Source organism: Episyrphus balteatus, chromosome 2 (genome assembly GCF_945859705.1).
Source record: "Episyrphus balteatus chromosome 2, idEpiBalt1.1, whole genome shotgun sequence".
In the NCBI taxonomy this organism is placed as follows: Eukaryota; Metazoa; Arthropoda; class Insecta; order Diptera; family Syrphidae; genus Episyrphus; species Episyrphus balteatus.
This window is the reverse complement of record NC_079135.1, coordinates 106,544,936-106,564,253: the sequence shown is the minus strand read 5'-3', so window position 1 is coordinate 106,564,253 and position 19,318 is coordinate 106,544,936. Positions and strand designations below refer to the sequence as shown.

The following is a 19,318-nucleotide window of genomic DNA, read 5'->3' as shown; positions in this document are numbered from 1 at the left end:
TAAGTGGATAGAAAAATGAAAAACATAATACAAAGCAATTATTCCTAAAAGAAAAGAAAAAAAAAATAATAAAATAAATACAAATACCTTACATACATTTATTATAGGACAGAGTTAAATAGATAACAAAAAACAAACAAACAAATTTCATGTTTAATTATATGAATAAAAAAGAAAATAATTAGAATCTAAAAAATTAAATAGTTAATAAAAAAGAACTCAAATTTATTGAAACAAGGGAAAAATTTATTTAAAAGTTTTTAATTCAATTTAAGAATTAATTTTTTTAACCTTAGTTTTATTTTTTTTTTTTTAAGAAAAGAAAATCTACTCCAATAATTTCTTTTTAATTTTCCAATTTTTTTATTTTCAAAAATAATATAAAAAACAACTTTTCAAATTAATAAAATTAAAAACAAACTCCCTAACCGTCCAATGATCGGTTTTCATCGAATGAGTTCTCTACACTGAATAGAATATTGTTTGTTATTTTAGATAACAAATAAATTGGCTAACAATTTATTAATAAGATAGAAGTGCATTTAAAAAAAATTATCGACCACTGGACGGTAGATATACCTACAACTATGTATAATGTTTTTGGCTTGGCTTAAACTAATTCAAAATCTGACCAAAATTAATTCTAAGATTTTTCTATTTTTTTATAGAAAATTTTAATTGTATTCTCAAATTCTTTTTTTTTTTTTTTAACTTTTATAATCAATAGTCACATCCATTAAATTTAAATTGTTAAAAGTAAATAAAAACAAAACAAAAAAAAAAGAATCCAAAACTAAACTAAAAGAATTTCTCTTCATTAATTTTTTCATATAAAATAAATGTTGAACGTGTACACAATCATTTGTTGGTGTTATTTGCTAAATAATCCTTTAATCATTTTTATTGTATAACAAAATGAATGCAATTATATATAAACATTCATCTCAATTCACCCGCCCATAATAGCCCATCATTTTTATATAAAAACGCATGTTCGTTGGATAAAAAAAATTTAATGTCTGTGCTATCTTGCATCTAACTTTGATCTATAAAAAAAGAAAACAATTAAAATATTATAAATTAAATTTATTTGTTTTTTTGTAAATATTTTAATTTATACAATTTGAAACTAACCATTTTAACGAAGCTAAATAAAAAAATTAATTTCATCGATCTTAAATAAAAAGAGTTGAACGTAAAAACATTAAGAAAAAAATTTGTGTTCTTTTTAAAAATGTGTAAATTGATATAAACAAAAAAAAATCTCATTCTATTCGAGCTATTATTATGTTGTTTTTTGAAAAAAAAAAAGTCTTCATTTAAAGTAAGTACCTATTTACTTTTAATTTATTATTAATTAAATATATACTATATATTATACATTAAATAGAAAAATATCTTACAATTAATAAAACAAAACTGTAACTGATGGTAAAGTGTATTTTTGTTCTTCTAATGAATCTAAAAAATATTAAAATATTCTATCAAATTTTCGTAAGTATTGAACACGTACAATAAATTTAACAGGTTTTGATATAGAATGTACATTTAAATGTACGTTTTAAAGTTATAACTGAAAAGAAAAAAATATGTAGGTATTTAATATATTTTTTAATATATCGACAAAATTTTAACGAACCGCTACATTTTCTAAAATCTAATTTTTGTCAAAATTGACGCATTTACGAGGTTTGCACCCTTAGCCGACGATCTCAAGTTTGAAGTTATTCAACACATCAGTTTAACCTATGCTCCTTAAAGGAGCGGACTAGGGCTGTAAAAGTAACGACAAAATGAGTACCCGCATGTATACGTTACTTTTGATACTAGTACCCGCATCAATAATATCGTTACTCGTTACTTTCGTATGTTTCGCATTTTTCGCATATTTCGTATGTTTCGGGTGTTTCGCATGTTTCGTTACTTTCGTTACTTTCGCATGCTTCGTGTGTTTCGTACATTTCGTACATTTCATGTATTTGATACGTTTCGTATGTTTGGTATTTTAAGTATGTTTCGTACATTGGTATAAGGGTGTTAATTTTTTTTTTTTTTGAAAAAAAAACCAAAAACAATTTCTATAATCTAAGCTACATTTTAAGGTCATAAACATTAAAATTAGTTGCGGCATTCTCATGTAATAAGAGTTTAAAGGTAGCTATATTGAATTTTTTTCGTTTTTGTTTTTAATCAAACGTGGAAACTTTTTTGATTTTTTTCCAAATTTTTAGACAAAACTTGGGTAATTTTTTGTTTATATTCTTTCAGTAATCTTATCACAATTCTTTAGAGACCTTTATTTCAAAAGTGCAACGCGCAGATCTCGAAATATTAACACTTCAATACAACCATGTCGAACAATTTTTCATTTATTTTTTCTATTGAGAGTGATTTTCAAACCTCGTTTTCTCTGCTTTTTTTTGTGTTGAAAATTTTGCACCGAAAATAAACTAATTTTTTGAAAAACCAAAAAACTTTTGTACATTCTTAAGCTAAATATCAACTATTAACACAAAGGCCATAAACAGATTGGTTGCGTCGTGGTGATGAAGTGATGATACCGATATCGAACCGATACGAGATGCGATAAATGCTGTTCAATTCAGAATGTTCTACCGAAGGGAACCGCAAACGAATACGTAAAAAGCGTACTCAGTTTTAGGGAAAATTGCGGAACGCAAATTATCCTCATTCTCGAACACGCCCATGTTTCGTTTCCTCCCGGTCCAAACTTAAAAATTGTCATTGCAGCCAACCTAAAATAAAAAACCATTCAATCATTTCATTCAGTCAAATTCATTCCATATTCTCATTCAAAGTTGTCGTCACTCATGTCAGACACCACCTCACCACACACAAGCAAGAAAGTAGTACCTACTTGAAATCAAAAGAAAAAAAAACAAAAACTTAAAACCACGAATAAAACCAAAATTGTAATTATTTGTTTGAATCAAACTAAAGAATAAAATAAATTAAACAAATCAAACAAAGGAAAAGAAAAATTCTTTTTATTAATTACAAAAGGAGAAAACAGAATACAAGTACGGCTATGCCCCAAAAGATGCAGTGTACCATTTTGTTTTTGTTTCACATTTCGTATACCTATCCAAATTGGTATTCTAATTGGAATGTATCTACACTACACTCAAACACACTTTCACATATCTCACTCCCACATGTCCATAAAAAACAGGTACGAAAGAGAAAGAAACTGAATTCTTATTTACCCCTTTTGATATACATACACAAAAACAGAACAACAAAATCGTAAAATACATAAATGATGATACCGAACCGATACGAGATGCGAAATAATGCGCACACGACAAATGCAGTGTACCATTTTGTTTTCGTTTCGCATTTCGTATATCCAATCCAAATTGGTATTGGAATTGGAGTATCGTCGTTACTCGTATGTTCCGTATTTTTCGTATGTTTCGCACGTTTCGCACGTTTCGTATGTTTCGCATGTTTCGTTACTTGTTCAGTACCAGTACGAAATTATTTGGGCAGTAACGTTTCGTTACTCGTTACTGAAGTGAATACCCGCATTTAAGTAACGAATACATACGGTTTCCTACAGCTCTAGAGCGGACTAGTGTGGCCAACTTTTTTTCACATTTTCTATCATCGCAATGTAATTTTTGTATTAATTACCGACTTCCAAAAAGGAGGAGGTATTCAATTCGTCTGTATTCTTTTTTTTTTTATGTTTGTTACCTCATAACTTTTGACGGAGTAAACCAATTTTGATTATTCTTTTTGTATTGGAAAGCTGGTGGCTGCAGTGTGGTCCCATTACAATTTAGTTCAGTTGTGGCGATAGAAACTATGAGAAAAACCATAAAACCCAGTTTTGATCCATGGAAGTCGGTTTCGTTTTTTTGATAAAAATGATTATTTTTGTTATACGAATATATTATGGACTATAGATATATGTAGCTACAAAATATTATTATTTTTGTTTTAAATTAAGTTTTAGGTATATGAAACAAAAAAATACTAAATAGAGTACGTATTCGCCACAGTGTATATGGAAAACGTGCAAATAAAGTGAATTAAAACTGCCCTAGGTGCAAACACACCCAAATCGTATATAAAAAATGCACTCAATAATTGAACAAAATCTTTGTTTTTTTTCGTCAGTGTTATACAAAATATAAAAAAATCCTTTCAAATAGAGATCAAAAATTTTAAATTATTTCTTCACCCTCGTAAATTCTGCTAATTTTTTAAAATATAAAAAAAAAAAAACTTTTAGCAGAGAATAAATAGAATAAAACGTCTTGTTTCAAATAGAGCAAACAACAGAATAAATATTTTATCGAAAATTATTTTCTTTCAAACAACAAACTCAAAACTTAGTTACTTATAAATTTTGATCGCAAGTATAATCTAAACAAGTATTTCAACACCCCCACTCGAACAAAATTTACCTCAAATTTAAACCCATGTTATTGGAACAGAAATTATGTTTTTCGGCAGATACTGGTTTTGTTAAATAATCTGCGACCATTAATTCAGTCCCAATTCCAATGAAAGAGATAATATTCATGTTCTTCTTCTCACGAATAAAATGATGTCGAACATCAATATGTTTAGATCTTGATAGATACTTGCTTGTCGATGCCAGATGAACTGCACTTTGGTTGTCGCAATATATGTTCATGACCGAGTTGTTTTGGTTGAGTTCAGACTCGAGGCCACGAATCCACATTGCTTCTTGAGTTGAGGCGGAAAGTGCCATATATTCAGCTTCTGTTGTGGATAACGCAACAGTTGGTTGATTTTTTGTCGCCCAGGACACGGCACCTCCTTGCAAGATACATACGTATCCTGTGACAGATCTTCTTTCGTCAAGCTTCTTCTTGAACACCCATTTGGTCTTGATAATGTTGGCTCCAGCAGGTTTGTCTACACATTTCCAGGTATCGTTTTCTTCAAATGACCTCATTTCACTCTGCATCGCTTCTACCCATTTTTCTTTATCACTTCTGGATAAAGCATCTTCCAAGTCTTCGGGATCTTCCAAGATGTTGACCGTCTCAGCATTGTAAACTGCCCTTGGCAATTTTGAAATTCTTTCGCTTCGGCGTGGGAGAGCTGGTTCTTCAGGTTCTGATAGTTGTGGCGTTACTTCAACTATCTGCTCATTACTCACATCAGATTGGATACCAAGCGGTGAAAGAAAAACTTCAGTCACTGATGACGTTGTCAAAGATGGATTTTCTTCATTATCCCCCTCTTCAAAGCCATAGAATTCTGGATTTGACGAACATGACTCGAAATCATTCTCTATGAGAGGACTTTCTTGGCTCTCGACTGGATTTACCCCCACTACAGCAGTATACATTGGAATCTCACGAGTGTTTTCATTTTGAGTTTTATAGTGAAAGTTATCTTCATGAAAAACTACATCACGGCTGATGAAAACATCCTTCTTTTGTAAGCTGTAGAGACGAAAACCTTTTGAAGTATCTGAATACCCCACAAAGATGCATTTCTCAGATTTTGAATCCAGCTTTCGACGTTTTTGCTTGGGAATGTGAGACATCGCTGTACAACCAAATATTCGAAAAGAACTAACATCTGGTTTGCGATTGCTCCATAACTCTTCTGGCGTTTTTTCAAGTTTTCTATGCGGTGAACGGTTAACAATATAACACGCACAGTTAATTGCTTCAGCCCAAAAAAATTTTGGCATTCTAGCGTCACACAACATAGCTCGTGCCTTTTCTGTAAGTGTTCTGTTCATCCTTTCTGCCAAACCGTTCTGTTCTGGAGTATAGGGAACGGTTGTTTGATGAACAATCCCAGACTTCTTCAACTCTAGTTGCATAGCTTTGTTAACGAATTCTTTACCATTGTCCGTTCTTAAGACCTTAATTCTTGCTTCTTGTTGATTTTCGACTTCGGCTTTGAATTCAAGAAAACAGTTCAACACAGCATCTTTGGACTTCATGAAGTACACGAATACCTTCCGGGTGAAATCATCTATAAAAGTAACATAATATATACTTCCCTTAATAGATTTCGCCTCCATCGGCCCACAGACGTCAGAATGGATTATTTCTAGTATTTTTGATGACCTTGACCCTTCTGATGGAAAGCTATTCCGATGCTGCTTGCCTTCTGCACATGACAAACAAGTCGAAAGAGAATTTTGACTCAAATCAATACCTTTAACCAAGCCTTGTGCAAGTAGCTTCATGTTGTCTTGACCCAAGTGACCAAATCTTCGATGCCAAATATTGTCCAAATCATTTTGCGCAACATAAGCAATCTGATTTGTAGCAATATCCAACTTATAAAGCCCGTTTTCAGAACTACCTTTTGCTATGACTTCTTTTGAAGAATTTATGACACGACATCCATCTTTGTCAAAGACGACAACATTCTCATGATCCACAATCTTCTTTATGGATAGTAAGTTGACTTTCAACTCTGGGACATAAAGAGCATCATGAACAACAACATCACTTCTTCCTTGTGGAGTTAAAACAGGCAACGATATGTCACCCTTACTGATAGCATTCATAGACATGTTATTTGCTGTCTTAATTTGACCTTGAAATGGCTTCAGTTCTTTAAAATAACCAGGATCAGATGTCATATGGTCAGTTGCACCACTGTCAAAACACCATTCATGCTGTTTCGACTCTGCATGAAACGCTGCAAACATTGAGCCACCTTTTGTTGACTTGAAATCTTGACTTTTTAACTTCGATGGACAATCTGAAGCGTAATGTCCAACCCCATCACAGTTAAAGCAACGTGATTTGCCTTTCTTGTCATACTTTGGCTTCATTTTCTTGTGTGAATTCGAGAAACTTCCTCTCTTTGACAAAAGAGCACTGTTGGATGATTTTGAATCACACTTAACGTCCTGCAGCAATTTCATTTTGATGGAATCTGCTGTAATTGGCTTTCCACTGCAACCTATGCTCATGATCATTGGCTTATATTCATCAGGAAGACCCTTCAATAATATGCTTCCAACCCATTCTTCATTTACTGCAAATCCTATTTCATTCAACTTCTGTGCAGTCGAAACGATTTGGCTTACGTAATCTTCTACGGAGGAACATTCTACCAGGACCACTGAGCATAGTTTTTGAAGCAAACCAATGCGCCTGTCCAAGCCAGAATCTTGAAAAAGATTTTTCAAAGCTGTCCAAACTTCTTTGGAAGTGTTTGCGTCTCTTACATGGACGTAAAGACTCTTGTCGATGGCCAGAATCATCTTACACCGAGCAGTATTATCTTTAGCAGCATCCAAAGCAACGCCTGCATCAGGTTCTATACATTTCCATGAACCATCAAGTTGTAATTGGGTTTTCATGGCAAAGCTCCATGTTGACCAATTTTCGGAACCAACAAGCTTCTCCATTTGATGGGTTCCCAAATTCTGTTGCAAAGACATTTTTTCTTTTTAAGCAATATATTTTTTCTTTAAATTATATAATTCCTTATTTTGTTATTGGCCTGGGCCCATAACCTTTTAGCAGAGAATAAATAGAATAAAACGTCTTGTTTCAAATAGAGCAAACAACAGAATAAATATTTTATTGAAAATTATTTTCTTTCAAACAACAAACTCAAAACTTAGTTACTTATAAATTTTGATCGCAAGTATAATCTAAACAAGTATTTCAACAAAAACGAAAAATAAACAAAATGCAAACCTAACTCAAAAGTCAAAACAAACACAAATAAACAAAATATAAATGAATTTTTTTACTTGTTTAAATTGGTTATAACCTAAAGTCCTTTTCAGAGAATTTTTTACCATCGTATATACAATCCTATAAATCGATGTGGTACGATATCTCATTTATAGAGGATTATTTTTACGATGAAACTTTTTCTAGTCAGTCCTATTCTTAATGAAAACTCCCGGGAAAATGCGTTTGGAAGAAGGGCTCCCAATCGAAAAATGTTGGCAAATTTTTTCTTCTCGAAATATTTTGTCCAGGGAATAAAAAATCCACAATTATTCAAGACAAAATTGGGCACGGAAATTTTATTTCACGATAGCCCGCAATAAATATGTACGTCCAAAAAATCTTGAAGGATAAAGTTATATTTTACACATACACATTGTGATTTGTGAACAAATTGGTCCTACCGTTTAAACGATGATGGAAAGTTGTGCCTTATTCCTATTAGATTTTTTTTCTTCAAATACTCAAGGATAAGTGGCCTATTATAAATCGCTAGTCGTGCGATTTGGGAAACACTCATGTCATGGTATTCCGATAAGAAAACTACGACGTTCACCCCTGTAACGCAGTAAAAATTAAGAGAATAATGTGCCAATATCATTTTTGAGACGCCAAATTTTTTGTACTCCAGTCCAAACAAACTATAAACTATTGCAAAAAAAAATTTCAAAGCGAATTTGACATAATAAAGTGAATTACAAGATTCTCTTGAATCGGATATCATTAAAGGGCTATAGATAGAACAAAGCAATTACACTTACACCACTACTTTTACTTGATTTCTTAAATGGATTTTCAGGTCGTCCTTTGTATTTCATAATCAAGCCACGTAAGTCAAGTGCTAAATCCAACCAAAAGTCATAATTCCTCGGAATAAATCGGTCCCCATACCTATTCGAATTTGCCTGTTATTTAACCTGTCTGGATATCTCAGTGAATTTTTATTCAAAAAAAAAAAACAACAATTTTTATTATTTCGACCTTTTTATTAATAAATTCCTAAAATAATTAATATAATTTATATTTTTGCAAAATAAAGGCGTGCGTAGGGGAATTTTTGGCCATTATATTTTGCTTGGATTTTGTTTTTATTTTTTTTTTAATAAATTATCTGTTTTAAACAATTGATACCAATTACATTATTTTTAACCCTCGCCAAACTGTATAATTCTAATAGTTTAAAAAACAATTACATATGTTCAGCTTTAAAAGTGAAAATGGTTGGGAAGTATTTTGTGTGTCAAATATTAAACAAATAATTGAAAAAAAAAAAGCAAAATAAAATGTTAAATGATTAAAAAAAATGGCTTCGTGTTTGCTTGATCGCACGATTCAACTTATGATCGTCTCATAAAACTTGGGGTCCACTTTGAAACAATCGGCTTTGTCTTGTTTTTTTCTTCGCGTTCCTGTTGCTCCATTTGTTCAAGAAGAATGCGTTGGTTTTCTCTAAACTTTTGAAGAGGATCGTCAAATTGTTTGTAGTAGTTAAGGACCTCACGGACATCATCAACTTCAGCTGTTGCTAAAGCTGTAAAAGAAGAAAATGGTTATAAACTTTTCAAAGTAAAAGAGACTATATTACTTTTTAAGAAATTGATGAGATCAAACAAAGAAGCATCATCATCATTGCCCAGCCATCTGCCAATATTAAATGTATTTTCTGGATGAAGTTTTGTGGAATTAGCATCCCAGTCTACAACGATTACCTATAACGAAAAAAAAAATACTAACCGTTAATCAATAAAACAAGAAAATTAAAGAAGACAAATTTACTTTTTTTAAGTCTCTATTCAAGTTTTCAAGATTTTTGACATGATGGCCGTCAACGAAATGCGTTGCATCACGCACCAGACGATACATAATGTAACCATTTGGATCTAATGCATCCAAAATAGGGAATACAGTCATTCCCTGTTCAGCAGTGAAGACGACAATTTCAAAGTGCTTAGCACATTGTTCTAGAAAATGATCGACACCTGGACGTTTCTTGAAACGCCAACCAGTCTGATAAGTCCAGTCTGGGTGGACAAGAACATCTTTCATTTCTAGAACTAGGGTGTAGGGCGGTTGAATGTAGGGATATTTCAAAGGATCAGGAAGGAGCTTATCTCGTGATGGCTCCTGAATCATCTTTTGGTAGTAGTTCATTGATTTCCACATTCGCTTGAGATACTGTTGAACAGCTGGCTCTTTGCTAAATTCATCTTCGATGACATTTCCTTCCATGTCGATTTCGGGCTTTCCGAACTCATACACACCCCAAACACCCATTGCAATGGCCGACGCACCGAAAGCTGCAAATCTATAATAATAATGAAAGAAAAAATTATGAAAAATAACAATTCCAAGGTCAGCTCTTAATAGAATATGAGTGAAACAAATTTTGAAAAGAATCCGTGTTAAAAAAAAAATTCTAAATTTAACATAGCCCTTGTGTCCCAAATTTTATTGTTTTTTTTTTTGCACATCAATATACATAAATAAAATGGGTCGTTGTTATAGTAAAAATAGAAACTTAAAGCTTTTTGTGCAAAAATTCATAGCAAAATAGTTTTGATTCAATTAAAAAAAAAGGAAAATAAATTAAAGTTTGTTTTTGAAACCATACAATCACACATTTGTAAACCTTTATTTTTTTTTTAAACCGTTGAGCCCTTCTTTTTCTTGAAAAATTAATGAATTATGAATTCTTTTTAAATTTAGTGTTTGTGTCGATTTTTAGAAATGTTATACCATTTTTTTTTTTTTAACTTGTTTATCCCAAATCCTTACATCCTTCAATTAAATTCAGTTTTTGCGAAATAAAAAAAAAACCTTTCCTTAAGTAGGTATTTTGTTCCCCAGTCTAAAATTGGTTTTAATTTTTTTTTTTAATTCTCTTATTTAAACAATAGTTGAGAAAATTTTATTTATCAAAATATTTTTTATCTCGTACTCCATTTTGCTACAAACTAATCCAAGTTTTAATAAAACGCAATTTCCAACTTTTATTTCGGAACATCAACCTGAAAAAATTTGTATCGTTTCACACTGGTTTATTATTTTAAAAACTCTCCCTGTTAATGCAGTTTTTCAAAAAGTTTCCAAAGTTTGGAGTTAGAATGAAGGATATTGCAATTTAAATTCATCAAAAGGGAATTTTTCAGATCAAAAAAGAACAAAAATAAATACAATTACTTGAAGTATAGATGTTTTTTTTTAATTCGTTTTTAGTTTTTTTGTGAAAAGAAAACTCTGTTTCTTGAATTAAAATTGGAATATTTTTTGTTCTACTTGTTCAACTTTGAAAACTTTTATAATTTTTTGAAAACATAGCAAGTCTTTAAAATAATAAACCAGGGTCAAACCATAAAAATTTTTTTCATGGTTACTTTTTTAGAGTGGTTACTAAGAAATTAATCAATTTTCAGATGGTAATCTGCAAAGGCGCCAATACGTTTTCGTCATACCCATGACTGGGACTGATTTAAACATTAATATGAATCGGTTACCTCTCACGCAAAAAATCTGCTCCTAGCTCTTACTGGTTGAACAGAATGAAAATTCGCTTGTAGCTAAGAAAAACGTCGTGGTACAAGATGTCAAATAAATTCGCTCAAAATGTAGAAAAGATGAACAGAATTATGTGGCGTACAAAAATGTCAATTGCTTTGAAAAAAAAATAATTTTAACTGAGTAACCACATTAGAAACGTCAAAAGTCATTCCGCTTGTAGCTTGAAGTAAAAGTCGACTCGACTTGTACCACAGCGAATTTCCTTGCCACAGCCACAGCTACGTATTCTGGCACCAATATACTAATTTCATACTTTTTAACTTTGACAGCGACACAAGAAACAAGCCACAGCTACATCATTCTGGTCTACCAGTTAGATTTATAAGGCTTTTCATGTTTGTAAATTTTAGTTCTTTGAATATGTATGTACAATTGTATATCGTCGCTGTAGATCGAATATCTCGTACCTCAGAAAAATTAGATTTTAATGTAATAATGCGCTTATATGATATTTTCAGAGCCAGATCATTAAAAAAAATGAAAAATCGATATTTCTTGGTTATAAGTGCAGCAAAAATTGAAAATCAAAAATTGAAAATTTTAAAAACCATTGGAGTCATCGGGTGAATATTGGATTTAACTTGAGAAATTTGCCTAAACAAATCAATCGATTTTTGAGTCACTGTGGCGTATGCGTAACCTTTTTAGCAATAATAGGATTTATTAAATCAGGCATATTTTTGACGAGGGGTGGAATCGGCTGATGTGATTTGCGATCGGTGACAGTCATAAAAGACATAATATAAATAGGAAATAGGTCTAAATTTTATTAATTTTGAGGGGGCCGGAGATAGATTACAAACAAAACTTTGAAATTCAAAGGTTTCTTCCTATATTTGGCCCCCTTTTATTGATAAAAGTTTAAAAAATGGAAAAAAAATAAATAAATTTTTGAATCATTTAATGTTATTACTTGTTAATGTTTAAAATTGTTTATAAATTCTTAAAAAAAAAAAAAACAAAAATTTAAATAAAAAACATTCAAATTATTTAAGCTTAACCTTATAAAGTCAGTGGCCGGAGATGGGACACAAGATGACCGAAAATAGGAAACAAAGGCCGGATTTGGGAAAATTTTTTGTACAAAAACTTAAGTAAATTGTTTTTGAGAACAAATATATACTTTTTTTTTATTTCACCGAAAAAAAAAAATATATACATAAAGTCCTTTTTACTTCGAAAATTTTGATATGTGACGTTTCTGTGCTATATTTTATGAGAAAAATCCTCCTTGGCTACTACCAACTATACCCTATAGCCAAATTTCTTCCTACACCGAAAGTTTTTTTTTTTTTGTTTAAAATCGGGTTCATCTATCAATTTTTTACGAGGGCAGTTTGAAAAGTTCTCGGCCTGACCAATAAAATGCAATAAATTTTAAAACTTTTTTTTAATCCCTTTTTACAAATTCTCTTCTTATACCAATACACTCATTTGATGTGTTTTCTGGTGCTTCTATTCCCTTTTTATAGGCCAATTCCTCAAACTCTTCAAAAAACACCTCCGACTCAGCAATCACCTCCTTTTTGGTGAAGAATTAGCGTCCAGCCAATTTTTTTTTTTTTTAGTTTGTAAAGAGGTAGTTGTCTGATAAGGGGGTGGTTCAGTACTCCAAATCGAAGTTCATGGAGTTTAGATTCTCTGTAGAGATTTCAACTCCATTGAATATTTGTTCTTTTTTAAGCAAACGCGGCAGCCACCTTGCAGAACGTTTTTTCGACCCCAATTCTTCGGTCAAAATGTGGCAAACCCGCTCAGAAGAGATCCCCATGGTCCTGCTTATGTTTCGCAATTTTAACCTTCGGTCGTCTAAAACGATTTTATGGACTTTATCGACGTTTTCTGAAGAGGTGGATGTTGCTGGCTTCCGCTTTTGGGATCAACTTCCACGCTCTGTTTGCCATGTTTAAATAAGGCTGCCAACTTTTTGACCGTGGAATATGAAGGTGCAGATTTACCCAATGTCTAATAGAACTCTTCTTTAATTTGATTTGGCGTCATATTCTTTTTGGCCAATTTTTAATAACGACTTTAATTTAATTTTTTTTTTTCAATTTTCGTTACTAGCAAAAGATAAGTTCAAACAAAAAATTGCACTGATAAAAATTCGAGACCAATTTTAATGAAACTTAACATACAACCATAATATATATTAGGCTATTTGGGTAATTAAAATTAATTTGTTTAGACAACGCCATCTATGTTAGGCCAAGAACTTTTCAAACCGCCCTCGTACATTGATTTTAAACTTGAGTAGATTTTAAACTTGAATAGATTATTATGCGGATGAAAGACAGAACCAGATTCCATATATGAGTTGAACGGCGCAAAATATGAATCTCTATATTTGACTGTACAACCGAACACCGTATTTGAGTTCAAGATAATACTTATGCGCATTACTGGATAGGCGAGTGGTTAAAATTTTGAAGGGAAAGAATGCAAATCGCTTCTTCACTACACAACTGATTATAAAAAAAGCTATAAAAGAGAGAAAGGTAGGCGATATTTCGACGTTGTTCGACGGAATCCATTGATTCAGTAAAATTCCAATATCATTAATCTCTATTTTGTACCCTAGCCATCCTTAGGCGCAATTGATGTTTGGGAAAACCTGTGTGGTCGTAACCCCGAAAAGTGCACTGAACATTTCTATTGGTTAATGGTCAGAAAATCAATCTAAAAATTAATCTGTTTCATTGTTTTTTTTAAATAAAAGAAAAATGTTAGCTAACCAATAAAAATAAATTGCACGACTGGGGTCGCACGTACTTGCTCTTATGCTTAAAGTGACTTTAATGTTACAGCTTTTTATTCAAGAATATTTGGGAAAATTAAAATAAAATAAAATCTGTTTTTATAATTAATTAAACACCGTTTTAAATAATCTTTTACAAAAAAACAAGTATGCCAGTTTTTATCTTGTATAGAAAGGAATTTTTAGAAAAAAATTTTCCAAAATCGTTAGAGCCGTTTTTTAAAAAAATAATTTTTTAATATATAAAAAAAATTTCTAACATTTTTCAAAAAAAAGTTGGTATGCCATTATGAAGAAATAATTAATTTACACATGAAAACAAAATTTAAAAATTTTTCACAAACCCGTTTTAAAAAAAATTGATTTAAAAAAAAAAAATTTCAAATATTTTTTAAAAATCCAAAAATGTGTTTTTTGGAAATTTTCTAAAATTTTAATATTACCTTTACTTGAACGCTTTTGTATAAAAATTTTAGTTAAAATCGGGTTAGTCTTGTACGAGATATTCATAAATAAAAAAAAACTGTTCTATGACAGGTACCGTTAATAACGGTACAAAAAATATTTGTTTTATTTCAAAAGTTGTATCTTATGTGTTATACCTTATACTATACACACAAATATTAATCAAAATCGTTAGAGCCGTTTTCGAAAAAAATTTACTTTTCTATTTTCGTTATATATAGCAGGTAACGTTAGTTTTGGTCATAAAAAAAAATTTCTCCTCTAGGGAATCACCAAAAACTGCTAACTACCAAGTTTGAAGAAAATCGCTCCATTAGTTTAGGCTGCAGATCGAGGTACTTACAGACGGACAGACAGACAGAATTGCCGGACCCACTTTTTGTGCATTCTCTTGTTATCTCGAGTTCGATTTTTTTTACGAATCCTAAACTTGCCCTATAGTACCTATATCGCAAGTAAAAAACGAAAAAAATATTACACATACACCTCAGTGACCAGTTCAGTGTTTCTTAGCAGAAATTAAGCAGAGAAAAATCTTGCTTTGATTTGTTATTTGATATCCACAGAGACATTAAATATAAACAAACAAATAAATAAAGGAAGTGAAGGAAAGGAAGTTATTCGATATGTAGGGAAACTGACGCCTTTTTACATTGACCAAAAGTGTTTTCACAACAAATAATGGTTTTAGTTTTTAAAGTAAACTTAATACCTACATACTATCGAAGCTGAACATTGAAATCAATGATGTACCTATCTAAAGCTTTTTATACTTGATTAGAAGATCTCTTGCAATTAAAAGATATCTGAGAGCTTTGACAATATTGGAACATGTTCAAATTGTTGTCTAATTTATCTAAAGGCTTTGAATTTAGTTTCGAGGTTAACGCAGAAAAGGGACGATGATGAATGAGGTGGCCATTGACATCCTACGAAAAAACCCAAAAATGTTTTATCTTACCCAAATTTCATTTGTTTCCAAGCCTTTTCATTTTCTTTAGCTTCTTCTTCCTCCTCCTTTCGCTTGCGCTCACGAATGGTTTCTTCATCGTCAGTGGCAGCCGTCTGGGGAAACAGTTTGGATAGAATTTCGGGTGCTTTATTAGTTTCCTTATTTGCCGAATTACTAGCACCTACATAAAAAAAAAAGTTAATCAATTTCGTTGTTTTCAAGGATAACCTTTTTTTGCATTTAGCCTCAATATTAATAACCTTACTTTGTATTCTGAACATTCGGCGCTGCTGTACAAATTGGTTACCAAATGCAGTAGTAACAGCCGCACTAGAACACAAAATAGAAGAACTCGTGGGTTTCACTTCATGATGATTATTCAATGATTGCTGTTGTGATTGAAATAGATTCTTACACGATTTTGTGCTACATTTCTTCACAAAACTTATTACACTTCGTTGTGCCATTTTAAATTAATTAAAGATTTAACAAAATTAATTTAAATCACTCATAACACCGGCGCATGGATTCGGGCGAACGTGCAAATTTTTCTAAAGGCCCCAACCCATAGAATCCGTTGCGTCCGTTCCGTCAATCTATCCGTTGAAGTTGAAGTTTGGGACAGAAAGGGTTGACCCATAGAATACGTCGTACGACGGATTGCTTTTTGACAGCTCACTTCAAATTCCGAGGTGTGTTCGATATTTTATCGCTGAATGTGCACTAAGGAAGTTCTGATGCAAGAAATTTTTAACTATTATTGTTGTTCTTTTTTTTAATAAAATAAAATGCGCGACTAGATTTCATGTAGGTACTTGCTCTTCAGTTAAAAACAATTTTTAATAACAGATTATCATTTGTAGATATGACTTTGGCATAGTAAAATTGAACTCTACAACAGAATTTTAGTAGGTATTTAATTGATATAATTTATTAGATATACCTATCATTAAATGTTACTTTTATTACAATTAATTCACTAATGAATACTGAAAGTTCACAACTCATAAAATCGGAGAAGAAAAGAGCGCAGTTCATTTAGTTCTGAAATTCCCCGGTGTGCACTCTAGAACAGAAAATTGAACAGATCTATTGTTGACAACCAATGTCAAACCATACGACGGATGAAAAAGTAGAAAGTTGGGCAACTTCTTCCGTCGAAACCGTCCGTCTCCATCCGATCCGTCGCTTATGGGTCGCTTCCCATAAGAACGTGTGTATTTTATCGAGCTGTCAGTCTAAAACTTCGACGGAACGGACGCAACGGATTCTATGGGTTGGGCCCTTAACTTTTTCTCTTCCACTGATGAAATTTGCTTTTGCTCTGCTGCTGAAAAATGACATCTGACATAAAATTGATTTTTGACGTGTGGGTGCGTTCAAGTTCGTATCCTAAAATCTCTTGGGATAGGTGGTTGTTGTTGTAACAACTTGTTAAAATGTAGATGATGAAAAAGTTTCTGATCTTGAAATTAAAATGCAAGATATATGCTTTCAAACTTATCTCCAGCATAATTTATGGGTTGATAAAAATTAAAAATTACAAAATTAATTAATCATTTTAATTTAATTCTGATTTTTGACAGATTTTATTGCCTACATTTTCAACGTTCATTAAGGCCCCAGCCCATAGAATCCGTTGCGTCCTTTCCGTCAATCCATCCGTTGAAGTTGAAGTTTGGGACAGAAAGGGGTGACCCATAGAATACGTCGTACGACGGATTGCTTTTTGACAGCTCACTTCAAATACCTAGGTGTGTTCGATTTTTTTCGCTGAATGTGCTCTAAGGAAGTTCTGAAACAATTTTTAAGTATTATCGTTGCTCTTTTTTTGTAAAATAAAAGGGAATTTCTGATATTTTCTGATGTAAACAACTTTTAAGAGTTTAGTTATAACCACAATGGTCATTTTTTGCAAAAAGTGAGAAATTTACAAAAATAAAAAAAAATTCTTTTTTTTCGTTTCACTTCAGCTGAGTACTAGGCTTTACGTTTAAATTTGCACAAGCTCTTCATATAATATATTCCTTAAAACAAAAGGTTTAAATATTTTTGTTTTAACATTTTAAGGGTATTAATGGCGAATTCACATATCTAATTAAATTCAGAAATAAAATAGGGAGTTAAATGTTACTTTTATTACAATTAATTCACTAATGAATACTGAAAGTTCACAACTCATAAAATCGGAGAAGAAAAAAACGCAGTTCATTTAGTTCTGAAATTCCCCGGTGTGCACTCTCAAACAGAAAAATGAACAGATCTATTGTTGACAACCAATGTCAAACCATACGACGGATGAAAAAGTAGAAAGTTGGGCAACTTCTTCCGTCGAAACCGTCCGTCTCCGTCCGATCCGTCGCTTATGGGTCGCTTCCCATAAGAACGTGTGTATTTTATCGAGCTGTCAGTCAAAAACTTCGACGGAACGGACGCAACGGATTCTATGGGCTGGGGCCTTTATCCTGAAAGCCACATTGTACTGCACTCTGAACGCGTACAAAATTAAAAAGTCATTTTAGTTTTGTTTCTAGACGTTGGGTGGCGCATTGGTTTCCTAAAAAACTCCAAAAAGTATGCAATCTTATGTTTAATTTTTCTAAATCGAAATATAGATGGCAGTTTATGTTAGTCGTTAATTTGAAAATAATTTGTGTTAGAAATCGATTGCTGATGATGATGACGATGAGTTACAGATTTTTATTTTTATAAAAAAAAAAAAAAAAAATAGGTACCCGTGTAATTTGAGAAAAAAAAAACATGATAAACAAGATAATGTTAAATAAACACCTATTATCACCCTTTTTGTATTATGTAGACTTAGTTATTGAAACTGAAACTTTTTGTAGAAATGTTTTTACGAATCATCATCTTTTTGAAAACAAGTTTTTACTTACATTAAGTAAGTCAATTAAAATTGTTTTCAGAGACCACTATAAAAGTGGAAAATTATGGTGTAATTGAAGCATCCTGTGCAAAACCAAGATAATTCCATTTTTTGACGAAAAAAATTCTTGCACCTGAAATCATCGAAAATGTTTTTTATTGGAGTATGATTTGAAAAGTTTATTAAAAATAAAAAATTTTTAACAATTTGTATGGTATTCAATTTTTTGGACGAACCTTTTTTGTTGAAAAATATGTTTTTCCATTATTGTTATACAGGGTGTCCCAAAAGTTAACGTCAAAACGAAAACGGTAGATAGGGTAGGTGGTGACAGTTATCAGAAAAATAATAAAAAAAATCGCAGCCATATATAACCGAGATAAATTTTTTTTTTTCTTAAGAAATCCGACTTTTTTTTAGGTAATTTTTCCATATTATTCAAGTTTTGTACCCTTTCAGAATACAAAAACTTAAATAATATGGAAAAATTACCTAAAAAAAAGTCGGATTTATTAAGAAAAAAAATTTGATCTCGGTTATTTATGAAATATTCCCAACAATGTTATACCATTTTGAAAAGAGAATTGAACACACCAACTTTTAAGGCATTTTGCCGAAACATTGTAATGCGTTTTTTTTACGTTACGGCTCATTGAATTAGAGTCATGTAAAATTTTTTAGTACTAAGTTGGGTAAAAAAGTAATATTTTCTTTAAAACTGATACAGCTGAGTTAAAATTTTTGAATGCATTTGATAGCAGGGTTATTCAAGGTTCCGTAACAAAAGAAAAAAATGAGAAAAATTAAGATTTGTAGTCACGGCACATGAAAAACCGTCACAGGGTGGCCATTTTTTCGACTTTTTTTCAAATGCCCATAACTCCCAAAATATATGGCTGTGATTTTTTTTTATTGTTTTTCTGATAACTGTCACCACCTACCCTATCTACCGTTTTCGTTTCGACGTTAACTTT

General features: G+C 31.6%; 1 protein-coding gene across 1 annotated transcript; it reads right to left on the bottom strand.

Annotated features, from left to right (window-relative positions):
• Nucleotides 1–8,488: 8,488 nt before the first annotated feature.
• On the bottom strand, nt 8,489–16,765 carry LOC129910204 (mitochondrial import inner membrane translocase subunit TIM50-C-like). The gene is made up of 6 exons (XM_055987480.1): nt 16,747–16,765; nt 15,723–16,012; nt 15,467–15,638; nt 9,501–10,029; nt 9,310–9,433; nt 8,489–9,255 (listed from the first exon to the last, which is right to left on the bottom strand). The coding sequence occupies exons 2-6, from the start codon at nt 15,922–15,924 to the stop codon at nt 9,062–9,064; spliced, it is 1,221 nt and encodes a 406-aa protein (XP_055843455.1). The 5' UTR covers nt 15,925–16,012; nt 16,747–16,765; the 3' UTR covers nt 8,489–9,061.
• Between the last annotated feature and the right edge of the window lie 2,553 nt (nt 16,766–19,318).

Coding starts and splice junctions, on each gene's coding strand:
- LOC129910204 (XM_055987480.1), bottom strand. CDS start 15,924: ATGGCACAACGAAGTGTAATAAGTTTTGTGAAGAAATGTAGCACAAAA. Junction 9,434..9,500: donor TGAATAGAGACTTAAAAAAA/GTAAATTTGTCT, acceptor TTTTCGTTATAG/GTAATCGTTGTAGACTGGGA. Junction 9,256..9,309: donor TCTCATCAATTTCTTAAAAA/GTAATATAGTCT, acceptor CTTCTTTTACAG/CTTTAGCAACAGCTGAAGTT.